The 24175-nt window shown below is 43.5% G+C and overlaps 1 protein-coding gene across 3 annotated transcripts in view; it reads left to right on the top strand.

Annotated features, from left to right (window-relative positions):
- Positions 1–24175, top strand: part of FAM184B (family with sequence similarity 184 member B) — a 101284-nt gene that overhangs the window by 62075 nt on the left and 15034 nt on the right. For all 3 annotated transcript variants that reach the window (XM_056555314.1, XM_056555322.1, XM_056555331.1), the window contains exons 8-10: positions 4277–4358; positions 17421–17596; positions 18908–19051. In XM_056555314.1, the coding sequence (XP_056411289.1) occupies positions 4277–4358; positions 17421–17596; positions 18908–19051 (402 nt within the window). The remainder of the gene's footprint in view (positions 1–4276; positions 4359–17420; positions 17597–18907; positions 19052–24175) is intronic.

Below are 24175 nucleotides of genomic sequence, written 5' to 3'. Positions count from 1 at the left end.
CCTATATTGGCAATATATTTGAATAAAGCACATCTTATTTAGATAGCAGCCACATCTCCCATCTAGTTTTTTCCCACACACACACTAGCACAAAATACTAACTGTGCCTAGAGGTCTGAATTTCTCAACTTTATTACCAGATGTGAGCAGAGCCCATCACTCTCTAGGAGAAGATCTGTTCAGCAGGAGAGTCTCCATTTACTAATATGTGAGCAGGAAGCCTTCTTTTTCCTCCTCCTATCTTGCTCCTCATCCGCTCTGTGCCATATGGTCTATAAATAAGAAGCTCTGACAACTTTCATATCTCTAACCGCCTCCGTACACGAAAGTCAACGAAACCTGTTTATTTCAAAGGGACTAGCTGACTGTCTAATGTGTAAGAGGGCCTCCAATCAGGAATGTTGAATTCAATACCTGATCCTTTTTTCCCCCTAAGGATCTATTCACACGGCGCAATTTCCGCCAGCAGAATTCCGCTTGCGGAACGCCACCTAAAATGAAAGCCCAATACACTTCTATGGGATTCCACACTCCCATTGACACTCCCATTGCAGAAATTCCGAAGTGTCAATGGGAGTGCAGAATCCCATAGAAGTGTATTGGGCTTTCATTTGAGGTGGAATTCCTCTGGCGGAAATTCCGCCGTGTGAATAGAGCCTTAGAGATAATCCACCAGCAATGATGTCTGGCAGTGGCTTTCTCTCTTTCTTTGAAATTACATGTACACTCGACTAAGCCAAAGGTGCACATGTATGGGGGATGTGAAGGCATGCTTGGCCAACAGTACTTGAAGGTGTATGGTTATCTATAGTGAATAAGGTATTTTTAGAGAGTGTACAGACTTTAAAGAATTAAAGAAAGTTCAGTCACAGGAAAGGAAGCACGAGATCAGTGGAAATAAGAAAGATTACACAGTTTATATTAGCATACTTTATAATTTATAGAAAAACATTTTAAATGATAGGTACACTTTAAGTTTGCTCTCTTTCCTGCACAGTGACCTCTGCACAGGTCACAGAGCATGCCCAGAAAACTCTCCCATAGAAGCAAATGAGCTCCCTTCAGTTTTTTGTTTCTGATGTCCATGTGTCTGCTGTAAAGCATATCTCTCTGTTGTTAAAAGAACAGAGCAGAAGCTTAGACAAGATGACTGTCCCCATAATAATGTACAAAAAAAATTAATAAGAAAACAGACAGATTAGAGAAAGAATGTGCTTCAGTATTTGGCTTTAATCGGGTGAAAATAATTTTGGTGATACATTTCCTTTAGGCGTGGAAATAATACACTGCATCAATATAAATAGGCTGCAGTTTTTATTGTATAGAAAATAAACAAGATATGGATTCTGAACAAGGGTTCTTGTTCTTGAGACACAATAGTTGCGGATCTCAGAGTTGGGACCCTCATCTATCAGACATTTATGGTAAATCCAGTGGAGATGGGAATATCCCGGCATCTACCTGGACTTCTCTCCGTCATCCTGGCACATCTTGCACTATATCCTGGTTCCGAGTGAGTTGTCCCATCGTGGACCTGGCTATCATTAACCTCGGTGTTTATTTATATTTATGTAGCCATATCTTGTAATTTTGTATTCTGCTTATATTAGTCCCCTAAGGAACCCTGTTATCTTGATTGTAATATTTTGCTAGGAAGGAAACGCGTTGGGACATTTTGGAACAAATTCTTGTTTATTGTTTCATGCAGCAGGATGTCATGTGTACTGTTTGGAGAGATTTATGAGGGACCTTATTTGCTCAGCCCCTAAACTAATTTTCTACCATCATCCAAACAGTGATAATCATTATTGTAACCAAAAGAAACTTTCCTCAAGGGCTCAAATAAGGTAAAATGATTTATAGATAGGGTTTTTTTTTTTCCCACTAAAAGAGCAACTATAACAACAATCTACAGGTGTGGGAAACCACACGACAAATTGTGAATGTACCCCAATAAAAAATAACTTGTGACAAGCGTGATCACATATAAAAATAATTTTATTGAAATATATAGTATAAAAATGCATCAATTAATATGGGGTATATATAAGGATAAAAAGTACAGATATAAAATATTAAATTTAGGGTGGATACTGGGGTGAGAGGGCCTGTATACCAATGGAAGTGGGTAAAAAAAAGGTACATAAAAAGTCACAGTGCTGTTAGTGGGCTGCAATTCATACATATAGATAAATAAATGAATAAAAAGGGTTGCAAGCATGAAGACAGGCGGGGGGGGGGGGGGGGGGGGAGGAAGTTGTGTTCTGTGTCTGTACACAAACAAAGTGTGCAATCCCCTGGATTACACACCACACAGTGGCTAGTGATGACAAAAAATAATGAATAAACAAAAAATAAAATAAAGACAAATTAAGCACAGCACTCTAGTGAATTACATAAAAAAGTGCAGAAATACCGTGCAAATTTGACAAGCGAGGACGTGAACATGCAACCCGGTTGTGGAGGTGGACTGGGGTGAGTCCTGTGCCAACTTATACCAAGCTCTCTTCTTTCTATACCATTGTCTGCTGCTAGTCACTATTTAATTCTGCTGCTACCTACTTGCTGCTATCCATCTCATTGCTGCTACCTGCCTGCTGCTTGTTATTACTTGCTGCTAGCACTATACTGGGTCACCCAGGCAGTATCCATCTCTTTCTGGGTTGCATGTTCACGTCATCGCTTGTCACATTTGCACGGTATTTCTGCACTTTTTTTTATGTAATTCACTAGAGTGCTGTGCTTAATTTGTCTTTATTTTATTTTTCATTTATTCATTATTTTTTGTCATCACTAGCCACTGTGTGGTGTGTAATCCCTACATGTATTGCACACTTTGTTTGTGTACAGACACATAACACAACTCCCCCCCCCCCTGTCCTGTCTTCGTGCATGCAACCCTTTTTATTCATTTATTTATCTATATGTATGAATTGCAGCCCACTAACAGCACTGTGACTTTTTATGTACCTTTTTTTTACCCACTTCCATTGGTATACAGGCTCTCTCACCCCAGTATCCACCCTTTATTTTATATCTGTACTATTTATCCTTATATATACCCCCTATGAATTGATTCTGTGGTTTCATATACAGTGACCCCCCGACCTACTTACGATGGCCCCGTCATACGATAATTTCAACATGTGATGGCCACTCAGAGGCCATCGCATGTTGAAGGCAGCATCAACATACGATGCTTTTGTATGTCGGGGCCATCGCATAAACGGCTAACCGGCAGCGCAGACTGCTTCAGCTGCCACCGGATAGCCATTTACGGTGCCCGGTGTGGTCCGCTGACAATCACTTACGTGTCCGGCGCGTCCTCTTCGGGATCCCCTGCATCATTGGCGCTCTCCATCGTCGTCATCACGTCGCTGCGCACGCCGTCCCGTCATCCAATAGGAGCGGTGTGCGTAGCGGCGTGATGGCGGCGACGGAGAGCGAGGATGCCGGGGAAGCAGAGGCCTTGCCGGAACGTCAGGGACACCCCGGGAAGTGGCGACAGTGATGGAGGGCGACATCAAGGGCAGCGGTGACGAGCGGTGACGGTCTGGAGCGGTGGGGACACGTGAGTACAACTTCCTATACCAGTGGTCTTCAACCTGCAGACCTCCAGATGTTGCAAAACTACAACTCCCAGCATGCCCGGACAGCCGTTGGCTGTCCGGGCATGCTGGGTGTTGTAGTTTTGCAACATCTGGAGGTCCGCAGGTTGTAGACCACTGTCCTATACTTTACATTGCACGGATCCCTCAACATACGATGGTTTCAACAAACGATGGTCCGTTTGGAACGAAGTACCATCGTATGTTGAGAGACCACTGTATATATATATATATATATATATATATATATATATATATATATATAAATGCATTTTTATACTATATATTTCAATAAAATTATTTTTATATGTGATCACGCTTGTCACAAGTTATTTTTAATTGGGGTACATTCACAATTTGTCGTGTGGTTTCCCACACCTGTAGATTGTTGATAATCATTGTTGTTGGTCTTGATAAATGGTATCGAGGCGGTACTGGTTTACATATTTTTGTACTGGAGGATAATTTATTTTACACGCATTCAATTGAACCTTTTTACGTTTTAATAGAGCTTATTCTCCACTTTTCTGTGACTTGTTGTTGATATAGCTTTATGTATTATCGATTCCTGAGTTTCTTCTGTGATAGTCTATGCTTTGTAAAGGTAATTTCTTACAGTATGTAGATTGTGAGAATAAATACAGGCTTAAGATTTTTCTTCGTTTCAGATGTGAATGTGACTGTCATTCCTCTCAAACCTCTTCATTAGATGGATCTCAGACATTCTCAGAAAACGCATCTGGACAACAGGTAGTTCCCTATTTTCTTTTTCACCTCTGAGCTCTGACAATGATTTAATAGAACTACAAGACAAAAACCTCCAAGGAAAGTGGACTTCAGGCACTGAAGGACCAGCCAATGTGGAGACAGTAAAACGTTTATTCCCAGTATGCAACGCGTTTCGCGCATGTGCGCTTCATCAGGCATCATTCTGCCTGATGAAGCGCACATGCGCGAAACGCGTTGCATACTGGGAATAAATGTTATACTGTCTCCACATTGTCTGGTCCTTCAGCGCCTGAAGTCCACTTTCCTTGGAGGTTTTTGTCTTGCAATTGCTACACCGGTGGCACGGCAGCAGTGGACCATTGTTACATACCCTCACCCAAGTTGTGCTGGCCCATGCACAACTTGTTCTGGTAAGCGCTACTATCATCTAGAGTCTTTCTTTGATTTGGCGATATTACACCATGGAGCGCTCCTTCTCTGTTTTTTTAATAGAACTACATCTCTGACAGTGGTCCATATGTTTATGTGGCAGATGTGTGATAATCATTATTACTATTACCATCATTCTATGTGAAATATAGATCAACGTTCTATCCCCATAAATCTAGTATCCATAATTCTTAATAATATCTTCTTCCAGAAAAACATCCAGGCCCCCCTTGACCTTATTTATTCAGTCAGACATCACAACATCATGTGGCAGAGAGTTCCATAGTCCTACTGCTCTTACAGTAAAGAATCCCTGTCTTTGATGATGGTGAAACCTTCTTTCCTCTAGATGTAGAAGATGCCCTATTTGTCATGGTTACTTACTTAGGTATAAAAAGATCCTTATAAAGATCTTTGTACTGTCCAATCATATATTTATACATTGTGATCAGATTTTCCCTAAGATGTCTTTTCTCTAAAATAAATAACCCTAAGCCTGATAACCTGTCTTGATTCTGTAATCCTCCCATATCATTTACTAGCTTTTGCCCGTGGCTTCGCTCGCGTTAAATTTGGGGTAAGATAGATCAACTTTTTAACATCCTATAGTGATAAGGCCGCTCTGGGTAAAGTCTACGGGCATCCAAACAACCTGAATTATTTCAACTTTGATCGCCGCGTCTAAAGAGTTAATGCCGGACATCTGCTGGAACGGCGATGTCCAGCATTAGCCATGGGTCCTGGCTGCTGATAGCAGCTGGGACCGTGCGGGTATGATGCAAGCTCAGCTCCTGAGCTCGCTTCATAACCCTCCTGAGCTCGCTTCATAACCCTCCTGTTTCAACCCCCGTTTTACCCCTTCATGGGTGGAATTTTAATAAAACGTTAAAACACGTGTTTCTTCATCTCTAATTGTTAGCCTAAAAACTAAGTTTCATGCTTCTAGCTTCAAAAATGACGGACTTCCATACAAACTTTCAACCCCTTTTTCACCCCCTTAAGGGTTGAATTTCAAAAAATCCTTTCTTATTCCTCGTCTACGTCTTAAAAACAATACCTGTGAAAAAATTCAGCTTTCTAGGTCCAAGGGTTTAGGCTGGGCGTTGATGAATCAGTGAGTCAGGTCTTCTCTTTTATATATATATATAAAAGGGGTGTTGGTGCTGGCGGACGTGTTCAGATGAGGACTGGGGGGTGCTGCCGGCCGTGGTGTCACCCCTCCAGGCTGGTGTCACCCGTTGCGCTCCGCACCTGGGTCGCAACGCCACTGCTATCACTGAGCCAGTTGCTAACCCAGATGCTGGGCCTAGCCAGGTAATTAGGTTGGTCTCATTAGGAGAATTGCAGTGATGACATTCTACCCCCTCTCTCTGCAAAGTTGAGGATTTATAGGAAAAGTAGGCTGCAAGAGAAAATCATTTCTGTTTTGAAATTGAATCAAGAGGGCTGAAACCCCATGCCTGCCACATCAGATAAAACAGGGAAGAACAAGGCATACACAAGAACCTCCAGACTATTATCTAATAGCCACTATATAAGCAGAAAAAAATCAATCCCCAGAATGTTTTTTTAAATCTATGTTTTGCAGGGGATTTGGAACTCTATAACAGGAAAACAGACCTCCAGCTGCTATGGAGTTGAAGAGTTTGAGCACATAATTCTGATTAAAATGTTATTCCTGGACACTGGAACTAAAACTAAACCCCCCACAAGTTCTATATATACAAGTACCTCTGGTTTCAAATTGACCTATAATAGGATTTGTCATTTTGACACACGGAATAATGCTTCACGCTGTGCTGTTCTGGCTGTCAAAATGTAGGTACCCCAAAAGGCCTTGTGAACATACAGCCCTTGCTTGGAAGAAGTATATATATATATTTTTTTTTTATTTTTTTTTATTGATAGATAAAGAAAAAGAAAGTCCAAAAAGCAGCACAACCACGGCAGGTGTATACAATCTATTCAGTGCAAGTCGTCGTCTGGTTCCTGGTCAGGGTCACCATGTTAAACCCAAATAGATAGATAAATAGATAGAGAGAGAGAGAGAGAGAGAGAGAGAGAGAGAGAGAGAGAGAGAGAGAGAGAGAGAGAGATAGAGAGATATAGATAGATAGAGAGATATAGATAGATAGAGATATAGATAGATAGAGAGAGAGAGAGATAGATAGATAGATAGATATATATGAGACACATGATAGATAGATAGATAGATAGAGAGATATAGATAGATAGTAGCAAATAGGCAGCAGCAACTCCATAAAGTGCAAAAAAGTGGATTTTATTTACACAACGTGAGGCGACGTTTCGGTTTGCTCACCAAACCATTTTCAAGGCTTGAAAATGGTTTGGTGAGCAAACCGAAACGTCGCCTCACGTTGTGTGAATAAAATCCACTTTTTTGCACTTTATGGAGTTGCTGCTGCCTATTTGCTACTATTTTATGGATCCCTGAACCTGGGCCCTACGCTGACGGCACCCGTGCACTTTACATTGGGGATGTGCTGCTCTCCTTCTGCTTTGATAGATAGATAGAGATAGATTGATAGATATATATTTATTTATTTTCACCAGTGTTTTCTGAGCAGTGTCTCCTCTCCAGCAGTTGCAAAACTACAACTCCCAGCATGCTGGGAGTTGTAGTTTTGCAACAGCTGGAGAAACACTGTTTTAGACCATCATTGTAGTTACAGTAAAAGTTATTCATAAGAATGTAACTATACACTTATAATAAGGTACCCACTATAAAATCTTAGATTTTTGTCATTGTTCCAGAGGTGTTATTTTTTTAATAATTGACTTTACTGTGGCTCGCAGGCGATACCGAGTTGCCGCGGAGCCCTAAAGAAGCCGAAAAATGACTTATATAGCGAATGACTCAGAATAAGTTCACATAATACAACACAGATACTGTACTTGAAGACCTAATTGACAGCCGTAACTGGGGTAATTGAAAAGGTTAAAGAATTCCTGCTGTCACCAAGCAACACAAGCACACTGTGCCAATCTGTGAACATTATGACATTAAGTGGTAATTGCCAATCATATTTCACTTGCAGAGACTTTGCGAAGGTATTTACAATGCGGCGCCGGAACATTGTGTGCTCAGAAATGGAACAGTTTTCGAGAACGACAAATAAATTGTGATATTATAATTCTGACAAAATGTCAAGTGTCGTTTGCTTTCATCAACTTGTCTATTTATTTCCATATATAATCCTTAAAGGGGTACTCCACTGAAAAACATTTTTTTTAAATCAACTGGTGCCAGAAAGTTAAACAGATTTGTAAATTACTTCTATTAAAACATATTAATCCTTCCAGTACTTATCAGCTGCTCTATGAGCCACAGGAAGTTCTTTCCTTTCTGTTCTGACCACAGTGCTCTCTGCTGACACCTCTGTCCATGTCAGGAACTGTCCAGAGCAGGAGAAGTTTGCTATGGGGATTTACATCTACTCTGGACAGCTCCTAAAATGGACAGAGGTGTCAGCAGAGAGCACTGTGCTCAGAACAGAAAGGAAAAAAATAAAAAAATAAAAAAAAGAATTTCCTGTGGAGCATTTAACTGCTGATAAGTACTGGAAGGATTAATATTTTTAAATAGAAGTAATTTACAAATCTGTTTAACTTTCTGACACCAGTTGATTTACAAAAAAAATGTTTTCCAGCGGAGTATCCCTTTAAGGGTCTATTCAAACGTATAATATCCTGCGCAGATTTGATGCGCAGGATTAGAAGCTGTGTTCAGTCATTTAGTTTACATTGAAATCTGCAGCGGAAAATCCTGCGCATCAAATCTGCGCAGAATTCTGTACGTGTGAATAGACCATAAAGGGGTATTCTGGAGGAAACATAGGGGAGATTTATCATTTATCAAAATGCCCAGTTGCCCATAGCAACCAATCAGATCACTTCTTTCATTCTGCAGAGGCCTTGTTAAAACTGAAAGAAGCGATATGATTGATTGCTATGGGCAACTGTGCAACTTTTCCTCTGGACAGGTGTTGATAAATCTCCCCTATAATGTTTTAAAATAATGTTTTTTAAACTGGTGCCAGAAAGTTGCAAATTGTAATTAAAAAAATCTTAACCCTTCCAGTACTAATCAGCTGGTATATGCTCCAGAGGAAGTTTTGTAGTTCTTTCCAGTATTGCCACAGTGCTCACTGCTGCCACCTCTGTCCATGTCAGGAACTTACCAGAGGAGAAGCAAATCCCCATAGCAAACCTATTCTGCTCCAGACAGTTTCTGACATAGACAGAAGTGGCAGCAGAGAGCACTGACGTCACCGCTGCCGCTTTCCCAAGCCTGCTCACAGCCTAACCAAGTGGGAAAGCAGCAGCTGTGATGTCCGCATACTCTTGGGCTCTCCACCCATGAACAAAGCCTTCAGCCCAGATAAGAAGCATAATGGACACGGATTGGGGATAGGTAAGTATCATTATCATGACACTAGCGGCCTGTACCAGTAGGTTAGTGCAGGTGACATTGATGACAGATTCACTTTAATATAATGCAGAAGTAAAAGTAAAACATTTTTTTGTACGATAAAATACCAGTAAAAACCACTGGGTGGTGCTCAAGCACTTCTTTTATAAATATATACAAGTGTAAAAAAAAAAAAATATATATATACATATATATATGTATATATATATATATATATATATATATATATATGTATATAAATATATAACAAATGTTTTTTGCACATCATCTTGCATTTCATGAAGTGAATTTCTTACTCTGTTTTCTTTTTTTTCTTGGTGTTCACAAAACACATGTAAAAAGACAATAAATAAAGAAAATAAAACAAAACTTGACACCCTCTAGACAACCAATGTAATTACAATATTGTCACATGAATATCTCTAACAGTGCAGAGCAATACACAATAAAAATAATCATAAAACAAGAGTGCAAAAAGAAAAAAAATCGACATGTAAGGGCATTTTTTAAATTTTTTAATTTTTTTTTCAATTTTAATTTAATTTTGTTATTTGTTATTATGAATAGTTTTATTCTGTATCATGCTATTTCAAGTAATTTCATAATGTTATGATGTTTGTTGTGAGACATTTATTGTAATTACATTGGGTGTCTAGAGGACAGATATTGTTTTATTATGATGCTATTTGTTTCTTTAATTAGTATTTTCTCATTTGAGGATTTTGGTGATTTATCTGAGTTCTAGAATACATAGCATACAAATATACATGCTCCTGGTGAGCTGCACACTTGCTTTAAAAAAAATGTTTTTTGTAGACATATAAAATGACATAAAGACAAATGCTGAACCTAGCCTGATCAGTCATATCATTGCTACTCATATCTGAGCTAATATATGTTATACCTTTGATATGCTGCAAATATACAGTATACAACTTATTAATAATGTGGAGCGGCATAGGCCATATTCGAATTTGCGATATTTCGCGAAAATATGGACGAATATTCTTCATATGTTTGCTAAATTCGCATATTCATATTATTCGTGTTTTATTTTCACGTATGCGAAAAATTTGCGTATGCAAACATTAGCATGTGAAAAAATAAGCATAAGCGAAAAGTCGCCAGTCTCACACAGTAGTATTATGGCCTTCTTTACACCACACAAGCTGGAAGCAGAGAGGGATGATCACTGCGATGTGTACTTTGAAAAAAATGAAAACGAATATTCATAATTGCAAATATATAGTGCTATATTCGTGAATATTCGCAAATTCGTGAATATGTGATATTCGCGAATAAAATTAGCATTGAGAATATTCGCGAGCAACACTAATTAAATAGTAGAAAAATGTTTACCGTATATACTCAAGTATAAGCCGAGTTTTTCAGCACGATTTTTTGTGCTGAAAACACCCCCTCGGCTTATACTCGAGTGAACTCTCCGCCCTCAGTGGTCTTCAACCTGCGGACCTCCAGAGGTTTAAAAACTACAACTCCCAGCAAGCCCGGGCAGCCATCGGCTGTCCGGGCTTGCTGGGAGTTGTAGTTTTGAAACCTCTGGAGGTCCGCAGGTTGAAGACCACTGCGGCCTTCGACATCATCCAGCCACCCCCCCTCTCACCCCCTTTAGTTCTCTCACCTGCGCTCGGCGGGACGTTAGGGTGCGCTGGTCCGGTGCTGCAGGACTGTCCGGTGGGGAGGTCGTTCAGTGGGATAGTGGTTCCGGGCTGCCATCTTCACCGGGGGGGGGGCCTCTTCTTCGCGCTTCGGGCCCGGCCCCGGAATAGTCACGTTGTCTTGACGACGAGGTACGTTCATTACCAACGTCCCTCTGCGTCATCGTCAAGGCAACGCCTCTATTCCGGGCCCGAAGCGCTGAGAAGAGGCCCCCCGATGAAGATGGCAGCCCGGAACGACTATCCCACCAGACGACCTCCCCACCGGACAGTCCTTCAGCACCGGACCAGCGCCGAGCGGAGGTGAGTACAGAACTAAAGGGGGTGAGAGGGGGGGGGGTCTGGATGATGTCGAAGGCCGCAGTGGTCTTCAACCTGCGGACCTCCAGAGGTTTCAAAACTACAACTCCCAGCAAGCCCGGGCATCGGCTGTCCGGGCTTGCTGGGAGTTGTAGTTTTGAAACATCTGGAGGTCCGCAGGTTGAAGACCACTGTATAAGACATTGACAAGCGGTGATGATGATGACATGTGGTGATGATGACAAGGGGATGATGAAGGGGGGGGGAATATGACAAGGGGATGATGAAGGGGGGTGTGGGATGATGACAAGGGGATGATGAAGGGGGGGTGGGATTATGACAAGGGGATGATGACAGGGGGATGATGAAGGGGGGGTGTGGGATGATGACAAGAGGATGATGACAAGGGGATGATGAAGGGGGGTGGGGATGATGACAAGGGGATGATGACAAGGGGATGATGAAGGGGTGTGTGGGATGATGACAAGGGGATGATGAAGGGGGGTGTGGGATGATGACAAGGGGATGATGACAATGGGATGATGAAGGGGGGATGTGGGATGATGACAAGGGGATGATGAAGGGGGGTGTGGGATGATGACAGGCGGTGATGATGAAGGGGGGATGATGACAGGCGGTGATGATGAAGGGGGGGATGATGACAGGGTGATAATGATGAGGGTGTTAATGACGGGGGTCTGGATGATGACAGGGGGGGGGGATGATGTATTTCCCACCCTAGGCTTATACTCGAGTCAATTACTTTTCCTGGGATTTTGGGGTGAAATTAGGGGCCTCGGCTTATATTCGGGTCGGCTTATACTCGAGTATATACGGTATTTGAGCCAAAAACATAAAATAAGAAAAAAATGCTGCAAAAATTCAATACCACGTGCACTTTTTTTTGCATGTTATTTTTATTTTATTTTCACACATACCAAAAAACAGAGCGAATCAAATAATTCAAAACAATCACATTTGTGTAAACACTGTGTAACCCCCCCTACCCCCCCACCACCCCATCCGGAGGTCAGGAAGCCCCACCCACCTTAAATAATCACCATCACCTTTTATTTATCTTCCTATATTGTACCCTGATATCTTAATCAATACCCCTTCCACCTGCGCTTTTTGCACAGTTCATGTTTTCTGCATTCGTTTTGTTTATGCTTGATGAAATATACACTTTTATTTTGTCAGTGCTATTGCCTGATATTTTATACATACAGTATATATTACATTAAGGATAAGTAGAATTGAAGTTCGACAAGTCAAATGCTTGTAGCATGTTTGGTTTAAAGGGGTACACCAGTCCTAGACTTCTTATCTCCTATCCAAAGGATAGGTAATAAGATGTTTGATCTTGTGGGACTGACCGCTGGGACCCCCAGGATCTCCGGCCCGGCACCACTGCGTTCTGAACCTTTATGTTCAGAATGCCGGCTGTGCTAGGCTTCGGGCGGCCATGGTCATCACACCCTCTCCATTCATGTCTATGGAAGAAACAAAGATACAGCGTTTGGGTATCTCCCTTAGAGATATATGGAGGGAACATGTCGGCCACAGCTTCGGATCACCCGTAATCCCGCACCAAGCGGAGATCGCTCCATGCATGCAGATTACTGGTTTACCGGGCAAGAGATCCAGGATAGGGGATTAGTGTCTGATCGCGAGGGGTCCGGCCGCAGGTCCCATGATTCCTTGTTTGTAAGTGTGAGGTCACTTTTCTCCCTCCCTCCATTGAAACACAACTGTACTCCTTCCCATGCAATAGACTAGTGTTTTCTAAGCAGGGAGCCTCCAGCTGTTGAAAAACTACAATTCCTTGCAGCATTATCTCCCTCCCACCCAGTGGTCGCTCCACCCATTGAAGTAAAGATAGGTCCCCTTTCATCACCTGACTAGTGATTTAATATCTCGGGATGCACTGCAACCTGGGAAAACCTGAGAGGACCGTTAAAAATAAACATAGGGGGGAAAAAAATCCCAGAAGAATTGTGAGATTACCATGAAATACAGGTACAGACACTATATTATGAACTACACTAAATTCACAGCCCCTATAGCATAGTCAAATAAAAAAAATCCTGGGATACCCCTTTAACACTGAAACAAAATAAGCCAGTTAAAATGTATTAACCCCTTAAGGACATAGGGCGTATCCATACGCCCCCGTTTCCAAGTCCTTAAGTCCTTAAGGACCGAGGGCGTATGGATACGCCCTGAGCATTTCCGGCCCCCACCGCTAGCCGGAGCCGGATGCCTGCTGAAATCGTTCAGCAGGCATCCCGGCATATCGCCCAGGGGGGTCATTATGTCCCCCCATGTCGGCGATTGCCGCAGATCGCTGGACAATTCTGTCCAGCGATCTGCGGCGGATTCCGGGTCAATCGGGTCTCCAGTGACCCGATGACCCGGAATTACTGGCTGATCGGGGCTGTCAGAGACGGCCCAAAACAGCCAGAGTCTGCAGGAGTGAGGTGGCACTGGTGCCACCTCACGATCGCCCTGATTCGTCGGCCGGATTACCGGCCGACCAATCAGGGCGCCTGCTGCGGGTGTCACTCCCGCAACCCGCTCCACCCCTCTTCCGGAGGACGTGAGCGGGTGCGGGAAGACGACCCCCGGTGCTGGGGACCCCGATCCCCGGCGTCCCTGTTGGGATCGGGGCCCCAGGAGCGACGGTGGCGGCGAGGGACTGACCTGTGCGGCGGCATCTTGGAGCAGCAGTTGGAGGTGAGTGACAGCCTCCTGCTGTTGCTTAGCAACAGCTCCCAGCATGCAACAAGGGCATGCTGGGAGCTGTAGTTATGCAACAGCAGGAGGCAGACCACCACAACTCCCAGCATGCCCTTATGGGCATGCTGGGACTTGTAGTTTTGCAACAGCTGGAGGCACATTCTTTCTATGGAAAAGTGTACCTTCAGCTGTTGTGTAACTACAACTCCCAGCTTGCACAATCAGCTAAAGTGCATGCTGGGAGTTGTAGTGGTGCATCTGCTGGTTGCATAACTACAACTCCCAGCATGCCCGTTGGCTGTCGGTGACTGCTGAGAGTTGTAGTTTTGCAACAGCTGAAGGCACACTGAGTTAAGTAGTAAACCAGTGTGTCTCCAGCTGTTGCATAACTACAATCCCCAGCATCCCCAGCCAATGTAGTATGCCTCCGGCTGTTGCATAACTACAAGACCCAGCATGCCCTTCCGCTGTCCGTACATGCTGGGGGTTGTAGCTTTTGCAACAGCTGAAGGCACACTGGTTGCAAAACACTGAGTTTGTTACCAAACTCGGTGTTTCACAACCTGTGTGTCTCCAGCTGTTGCAAAACTACAACTCCCAGCATGCACTGATAGACCGTACATGCTGGGAGTTGTAGTTTTGCAACAGCTGGATGTTTCCCCCCCCCCCAATGTGAACGTACAGGGTACACTCACATGGGCGGAGGATTACAGTAAGTCTCCGGCTGCAAGTTTGAGCTGCGGCAAATTTTCTGTCGCAGCTCAAACTGCCAGCGAGAAACTACTGTGAACCCCCCCGCCCATGCGACTGTACCCTAAAAACACTACACTACACTAACACTAAATAAAATAAAATAAAAAGTAAAAAACACTACATATACACATACCCCTACACAGCCCCCCTCCCCTCCCCAATAAAAAGGAAAAACGTCTGGTACGTCACTGTTTCCAAAACGGAGCCTCCAGCGGTTGCAAAACTACAACTCCCAGCATGCACTGATAGACCGTACATGCTGGGAGTTGTAGTTTTGCAACAGCTGGATGTTCCCCCCCAATGTGAACGTACAGGGTACACTCACATGGGCGGAGGATTACAGTAAGTATCCGGCTGCAAGTTTGAGCTGCGGCAAATTTTCTGCTGCAGCTCAAGCTGCCAGCGAGAAACTACTGTGAACCCCCGCCCGTGTGACTGTACCCTAAAAACACTACACTACCATAAAATAAAATAAAAAGTAAAAGAACACTACATATACACATACCCCTACACAGCCCCCCTCCCCTCCCCAATAAAAATGAAAAACGTCTGGTACGCCACTGTTTCCAGAACGGAGCCTCCAGCTGTTGCAAAACAACTACTCCCAGTATTGCCAGATAGCCACTGACTGTCCAGGCATGCTGGGAGTTTTACAACAGCTGGAGGCACCCTGTTTGGGAATCACTGGCGTAGAATACCCCTATGTCCACCCCTGTGCAATCCCTAATTTAGGCCTCAAATGCGCATGGCACTCTCACTTTGGAGCCCTGTCGTATTTCAAGGCAACAGTTTAGGGCCACATATGGGGTATCGCCGTACTCGGGAGAAATTGGGCTTCAAATTTTGGGGGGTATTTTCTGCTATTACCCTTTTTAAAAATGTAAAATTTTTGGGAAAACAAGCATTTTAGGTAAAAAAAAAAATTTTTTTTTTACATATACAAAAGTCATGAAACACCTGTGGGGTATAAAGGTTCACTTAACCCCTTGTTACGTTCCCCGAGGGGTCTAGTTTCCAAAATGATATGCCATGTGTTTTTTTTTTTTGCTGTCGTGGCACCATAGGGGCTTCCTAAATGCGGCATGCCCCCAGAGCAAAATTTGCTTTAAAAAAGCCAAATGTGACTCCTTCTCTTCTGAGACCTGTAGTGCGCCAGCAGAGCACTTTTCACCCCCATATGGGGTGTTTTCTGAATCGGGAGCAATTGGGCTTCAAATTTTGGGGGGTGTTTTCTGCTATTACCCTTTTTAAAAATGTTAAAATTTTGGGAAAACAAGCATTTTAGGTAAAAAAAATTAAAATTTTTTCACATATGCAAAAGTCGTGAAACACCTGTAGGGTATTAAGTTTCACATTACCCCTTGTTACATTCCCCGAGGGGTCTAGTTTCCAAAATGGTATGCCATGTGGTTTTTTTTGCTGTTCTGGCACCATAGGGGCTTCCTAAATGCGGCATGCCCACAGAGCAAAATTTGCTTTCAAAAAGCCAAATGTGACTCCTTCTCTTCTGAGACCTGTAGTGCGCCAGCAGAGCAATTTTCACCCCCATATGGGGTGTTTTCTGAATCGGGAGAAATAGGGTTTCAAATTTTGGGGGTATTTTCTGCTATTACACTTTTTAAAAATGTTAAATTTTTGGGAAACCAAGCATTTTAGGTAAAAAAATAATTATTTTTTTTACATATGCAAAAGTCGTGAAACACCTGTGGGGTATTAAGGTTCACTTTACCCCTTGTTACGTTCCCTGAGGGGTCTAGTTTCCAAAATGGTATGCCATGTGTGTTTTTTTGCTGTTCTGGCACCATAGGGGCTTCCTAAAGTTGACATGCCCCCCCAAAAACCATTTGACGCTCCTTCCCTTCTGAGCCCTCTACTGGGCCCGCCGAACAATTAACATAGACATATGAGGTATATGCTTACTCGAGAGAAATTGTGTTTCAAATACAAGTAAAAATTTTCTCCTTTTTACCCCTTGCAAAAATTCAAAAATTGGGTCTACAAGAACATGCAAGTGTAAAAAATGAAGATTTAGAATTTTCTCCTTCACTTTGCTGCTATTCCTGTGAAACACCTAAAGGGTTAATACACTTACTGAATGTCATTTTGAATACTTTGGGGGGTGTAGTTTTTATAATGGGGTCTTTTATGGGGCATTTCTAATATGAAGGCCCTTCAAATCCACTTCAAACCTGAACTGGTCCATGAAAAATAGCGAGTTTGAAAATTTTGTGAAAAATGTCAAAATTGCTGCTGAACTTTGAAGCCCTCTGGTGTCTTCCAAAAGTAAAAACTCATAAATTTTATGATGCAAACATAAAGTAGACATATTGTATATGTGAACCCAAAAACAAAATATTTTGAATATCCATTTTCCTTACAAGCAGAGAGCTTCAAAGTTAGAAAAATGCAAAATTTTCATTTTTTTCATCAAATTTGGTGATTTTTCACCAAGAAAGGATGCAAGTTACCATAAAATTTTACCACTAAGTTAAAGTAGAATATGTCATGAAAAAAACAATCTCGGAATCAGAATGATAACTAAAAGCATTCCAGAGTTATTAATGTTTAAAGTGACAGTGGTCAGAATTGCAAAAAACGCTCCGGTCCTTAAGGTGAAAAAGGGCTCGGTCCTTAAGGGGTTAAAGGTCATTTTGCCTCCTACTACAGTGTGAAGACTCTAGATGTGTTTAACAGGTTTTTAATGCTTTCTGTTTCCATTGTCATCTATAGGAAGAAAATTCACAGAATCAGTTTAGAAAAATAAGTAGCAAAATTGATAAGTTTGAAAAGGAAATATCCAGACTGGAACAGGAGAACGCCGTCTTAAGAGGTTCTGTGGAACTTCTTAGCAAGGAGGTTACCATGTCCCAACAGGAGGCATTGGAGCTGAATGAAGAACAAACCAGGTGCAGTATAAAGAACAGTAAAACTATATACCGTATTTTTCGCCCTGTAGGACGCACCGGTATATAAGACGCACCCAATTTTAAAGGTGCAAAATCTAGAAAAAAAAAGATTCTGCACCCAACAGTGATCTTCAACCTGCGGACCTCCAGATGTTGCAAAACTACAACTCCCGGCATGCCCGGACAGCCGTTTGCTGTCCAGGAATGCTGGGAGTTGTAGTTTTGCAACATCTGGAGGTCCACAGGTTGAAGACCACTGGATAGGAGGTAATACTCATGTGTCCTCGCCGCTCCGGACCCGTCACCGCTGCCCTGGATGTCGCTCCATCGCTGTCACCGCGTCCCTGTTGTGTCCCTAACGCTCCGGACGTCTTCTTCCCCGGGAGCCACGCTCTCCGTCGCCGTCATCACATCGCTACGCACGCCACTCCTAATGGACGATGGGACGGCGTGCGCGACAACGTGTAGATGTCGAAGGAGAGCGCCGCCATGCATGGGATCCCGGCACGGAGCAGACACCGAGGAGGCAGGTAAGGTCCCTCCCGGTGTCCTGTTAGCTGTTCGGGACGCCACGATTTCACCGCGGCGGTCCCGAACAGCCCGACTGAGCATCCAGGTTACTGTCACTTTCGCTTCAGATGCGGCGGTCAGCTTTGATCGCCGTGTCTGAAGGGTTAATACAGGGCATCACCGCGATCGGTGATGTCCTGTATTAGCCGCGGGTCCCGGCCGTTGATGGCCGCAGGGACGGACCCGATAGGTGTGTATTCGCCGTATAAGACGTATCAACTTTTCCCCCTTAAACTGGGGAAGAAAAAGTGCGTCTTATACGGCGAAAAATACGGTATTTAGATTAAAGGGTATGCTGATGCTTTAAAAAAAATATGCCTATAGGCAGGGACTGGAGTAAAAATTGGGAGAAACAACACACTGCACTCACCCCTCAGTTTATTACTAACTCCAGTTCCCACGCTGCTTCAATGTTCACATCAGAAGTGTTGTTTACATTGGCAGAATAAATTCTATCTTTTTTAATACAGAAGAGGCTGCTATATTCTTTCATGTTTGGTGCTCTTTAGTCTAAGCATGACCCAGACGCGTCACCATACTATACTGCTCTCCAACAGGCCAGTATAGTCGGATGACAGATCTGCTCTAATGTTTGTTATATGGGTAATTCTCTCTTACTTTAGGTTGGGGGTTGTACATGGGGGCAGTGACATGAACAATTAAATCACCTGTAATACTAATTGTATTTATTAAGTTTTCTTGAAACTTGTTTTTTTTTTTTATATTCTCTTATTTGCAAAGACATCAGGAAGAACTTCAGCTGAAGCAAAAAATGGAACTGGAGATTCTGAGACAAAGCCACCAAAAGGAAATGCAAGGCATGGTGTCCAAGTTCAGCAATGCCCAGTCTTTTCTTCAGGCGAAGGTTGTTGCATTAGAAGCTGAGTGAGTCCAGTAATAGTTCTAAGTTTCTATTTTCCATTTGTAAATTGGTTTCCATATAACTTTATCTCCCTGCTTCCTTTCTCTTAAAACAACCCCCCCCCCCCCCCCCCACACACACACACACACTCTTGAGCTGGGTGTTTCTCCCACTGTACCTCATCTTTAAGCTTGCTCTGTATGCTATGGTGGGCCTATTATGATAAGATAGAAAACAGATATGAGCTTCCCTTAAAGGGGTACTCTGGTGGAATTGTTTTTTGAATCAACTGGACCCAGAAAGTTAAACAGATTTTTAAATTACTTCTATTTAAAAACCTTAATCCTTCCAGAACTTATCAGCTGCTGTATGCTCCACAGGAAGTTCTTTTCTTATTTATTTTTTGTCTGACCACAGTGTCTGACTCTCTGCTGACACCTTGGACCGTGTCAGGAACTGTCCAGAGCAGGATAGGTTTGCTATGAGGTTTGCTCCTTCTCTTGTGGTGACACAGGGGTGCAAATTCCCAATCACTTCGTGACGCCAGGGCACCGTTATCCTATACATGGTCCAAGGTGGAGGCAGCTCTGAAGATTGAAGATTCTCCACACCGGCTAAGGTTCTGAAAAGGTCCAGAGAGCTCGGCTCAGGAGCTTAGCTTGCTATGTCTGCACACAAAAACTGAAACTAAATTGGGGTAACTCCTTCCCCACTACACTATATACTGACAATTTAGGGGTTCCCATTTGTGCAGGCAGGGTCACACTGCTCCTCACTCTTAACCCCTTAAGGACGCAGGACGTACTCAAATGTCCCCTTTTCCGAGTCCTTAAGGACTCAGGACATTTGAGTACGTCCTGTCAAATCCTGGCCCCCCGCCGCTAGCCGGAGGGGAGCCGATGCCCGATGCCTGCTGAAATCGTTCAGCAGGCATCGGGGCATATCGCCCAGGGGGGTCATTATGCCCCCCCATGTCGGGGATGGCCGCAGATCGCTGGACAATTCAGTCCAGCGATCTGCGGCAGATTCCGGGTCAATCGGGTCTCCAGTGACCCGGTGACCCGGAATTACAGGCTGTTCGGGGCCGTCGGAGACGGCCCCGAACAGCCAGAGCCTGCAGGGGTGAGGTGGCACTGGTGCCACCTCTCGATCGCCCTGATTCGTCGGCCGGATTACCGGCCGACCAATCAGGGCGCCTGCTGCAGGTGTCACTCCCGCAACCCGCTCCGCCCCTCTTCCGGAGGACGTGAGCGGGTGCGGGACGTGCACCCCGGGTGCTGGGGACCCCGATCCCCGGCGTCAATGTTGGGATCGGGGCCCCAGGAGCGACGGCCGCAGCGGAGACGACGAGGGACTGACCTGTGCGGCGAGGATCGTTGGAGGTGAGTGACAGCCTCCTGCTGTTGCTTAGCAACAGCTCCCAGCATGCAAAAAGGGCATGCTGGGAGCTGTAGTTATGCAACAGCAGGAGGCAGACCACCACAACTCCCAGCATGCCCTTATGGGCATGCTGGGACTTGTAGTTTTGCAACAGCTGGAGGCACAATTTTTCTATGGAAAAGTGTACCTTCAGCTGTTGTGTAACTACAACTCCCAGCTTGCACCAACAGCTAAAGTGCATGCTGGGAGTTGTAGTAGTGCATCTGCTGGTTGCATAACTACAACTCCCAGCATGCCCGTTGGCTGTCGGTGACTGCTGGGAGTTGTAGTTTTACAACAGCTGAAGGCACACTGAGTTAAGTAGTAAACCAGTGTGTCTCCAGCTGTTGCATAACTACAATCCCCAGCATCCCCAGCCAATGTAGTATGCCTCCGGCTGTTGCATAACTACAAGACCCAGCATGCCCTTCCGCTGTCCGTACATGCTGGGGGTTGTAGCTTTTGCAACAGCTGAAGGCACACTGGTTGCAAAACACTGAGTTTGTTACCAAACTCTGTGTTTCACAACCAGTGTGCCTCCAGCTGTTGCAAAACTACAACTCCCAGCATGCACTGATAGACCGTACATGCTGGGAGTTGTAGTTTTGCAACAGCTGGATGTTCCCCCCCCAATGTGAACGTACAGGGTACACTCACATGGGCGGAGGATTACAGCAAGTATCCGGCTGCAAGTTTGAGCTGCGGCAAATTTTCTGTCGCAGCTCAAACTGCCAGCGAGAAACTACTGTGAACCCCCGCCCGTGCGACTGTACCCTAAAAACACTACACTTACACACAATAAAAAGTAAAAAACACTACGTATACACATACCCCTATACAACCCCCCTCCCCTCCCCAATAAAAATGAAAAACATCTGGTACGCCACTGTTTCCAAAACGGAGCCTCCAGCGGTTGCAAAACTACAACTCCCAGCATGCACTGATAGACCGTACATGCTGGGAGTTGTAGTTTTGCAACAGCTGGACGTTCCCCCCCAATGTGAACGTACAGGGTACACTCACATGGGCGGAGGATTACAGTAAGTATCCGGCTGCAAGTTTGAGCTGCGGCTCAAACTGCCAGTGTGAAACTACTGTGAACCCCCGCCCATGTGACTGTACCCTAAAAACACTACACTACACTAACACACAATAAAATAAAAAGTAAAAATCACTACATATTCACATACCCCTACACAGCCCCCCTCCCCAATAAAAATGAAAAACGTCTGGTACGCCACTGTTTCCAAAACGGAGCCTCCAGCTGTTGCAAAACAACTACTCCCAGTATTGCCAGATAGCCACTGACTGTCCAGGCATGCTGGGAGTTTTACAACAGCTGGAGGCACCCTGTTTGGGAATCACTGGCGTAGAATACCCCTATATCCTCCCCTATGCAAGTCCCTAATTTAGGCCTCAAATGCGCATGGCGCTCTCACTTTGGAGCCCTGTCGTATTTCAAGGCAACAGTTTAGGGTCACATATGGGGTATCGCCGTACTCGGGAGAAATTGTGTTAGAAATTGTGGGGGGTATTTTCTGCTTTTACCCTTTTTAAAAATGTAAAATTTTTGGGAAAAGAGGCATTTTAGGTAAAAAAAAAATTATTTTTTTTACATATGCAAAAGTCGTGAAACACCTGTGGGGTATTAAGGTTCACTTAACCCCTTGTTATGTTCCCCGAGGGGTCTAGTTTCCAAAATGGTATGCCATGTTTTTTTTTTTTTTTGCTGTCCTGGCACCATAGGGGCTTCCTAAATGCGGCATGCCCCCAGAGCAAAATTTGCTTTCAAAAAGCCAAATGTGACTCCTTCTCTTCTGAGACCTGTAGTGCGCCAGCAGAGCACTTTTCACCCCCATATGGGGCGTTTTCTGAATCGGGAGACATTGGGCTTCAAATTTTGGGGGGTATTTTCTGCTTTAACCCTTTGTAAAAATGTAAATTTTTGGGGAAACCAAGCATCTTAGGGAAATTTTTTTTTTTTTTTTACATATGCAAAAGTTGTGAAACCCCTGTGGGGTATTAGGGTTCACTTTACCCCTTGTTACGTTCCCCAAGGGGTCTAGTTTCCAAAATGGTTTGCAATGTGGTTTTTTTTGCTGTCTTGGCACCATAGGGGCTTCCTAAATGCGGCATGCCCCCAGAGCAAAATTTCCTTCAAAAAAGCCAAATGTGACTCCTTCTCTTCTGAGACCTGTAGTGCGCCAGCAGAGCACTTTTCACCCCCATATGGGGTGTTTTCTGAATCGGGAGAAATTGGGCTTCAAATTTTGGGGGGTATTTTCTGCTTTAACCCTTTGTAAAAATGTAAATTTTTTGGGAAACCAAGCATTTTAGGTAAATTATTTTTATTTTTTTTTACATATGCAAAAGTTGTGAAACCCCTTTGGGGTATTAAGGTTCACTTTACCCCTTTTTACGTTCCCCAAGGGGTCTAGTTTGCAAAATGGTATGCCATCTGTTTTTTTTTGCTGTCCTGGCACCATAGGGGCTTCCTAAATGCGGCATGCCCCCAGAGCAAAATTTCCTTCAAAAAAGCCAAATGTGACTCCTTCTCTTCTGAGACCTGTAGTGCGCCAGCAGAGCACTTTTCACCCCCATATGGGGTGTTTTCTGAATCGGGAGAAATTGGGCTTCAAATTTTGGGGGGTATTTTCTGCTATTACCCTTTTTAAAAATGTAAAACTTTTGGGAAACCAAGCATTTTAGGGAATTTTTTTTTTTTTTTACGTATGCAAAAGTTGTGAATCACCTGTGGGGTATTAAGGTTTACTTTACCCCTTGTTATGTTTCCCGAGGGGTCTAGTTTCCAAAATGGTATGCCATGTGTTTTTTTTTGCTGTTCTGGCACCATAGGGGCTTCCTAAATGTGACATGCCCCCCAAAATCCATTTGTCGCTCCTTCCCTTCTGAGCCCTCTACTGCGCCCGCCGAACAATTAACATAGACATATGAGGTATGTGCTTACTCGAGAGAAATTGGGTTTCAAATACAAGTAAAAATTTTCTCCTTTTTACACCTTGCAAAAATTCAAAAATTGGGTCTACAAAAACATGCGAGTGTAAAAAATGAAGATTGTGAATTTTCTCCTTCACTTTGCTGCTATTCCTGTGAAACACCTAAAGGATTAAAACGCTGACTGAATGTCATTTTGAATACTTTGGGGGGTGCAGTTTTTATAATGGGGTCATTTATGGGGTATTTCTAATATGAAGGCCCTTCAAATCCACTTCAAACCTGAACTGGTCCCTGAAAAAAGCGAGTTTCAAAATTTTGTGAAAAATTGGAAAATTGCTGCGGAACTTTGAAGCCCTCTGGTGTCTTCCAACAGTAAAAACACGTAAATTTTATGATGCAAACAGAAAGTAGACATATTGTATATGTGAATAAAAAAAAAAAAAATTTTGAATATCCATTTTCCTTACAAGCAGAGAGCTTCAAAGTTAGAAAATGCAAAATTTTCAAATTTTTCATCAAATTTTTGGATTTTTCACCAAGAAAGGATGCAAGTTACCACAAAATTTTACCACTAAGTTAAAGTAGAATATGTCACGAAAAAACAATCTCGGAATCAGATTGATAACTAAAAGCATTCCAGAGTTATAAATGTTTAAAGTGACAGTGGTCAGAATTGCAAAAAATGGCTGAGTCCTTAAGGTGAAAAAGGGCTCAGTCCTCAAGGGGTTAAAGGCATAACACACATAAATAACATATAATACAGTGCATAT

Source organism: Hyla sarda, chromosome 1 (genome assembly GCF_029499605.1).
Source record: "Hyla sarda isolate aHylSar1 chromosome 1, aHylSar1.hap1, whole genome shotgun sequence".
NCBI lineage: Eukaryota > Metazoa > Chordata > Amphibia > Anura > Hylidae > Hyla > Hyla sarda.
This window is presented reverse-complemented; position numbering and strand designations above follow the sequence as displayed.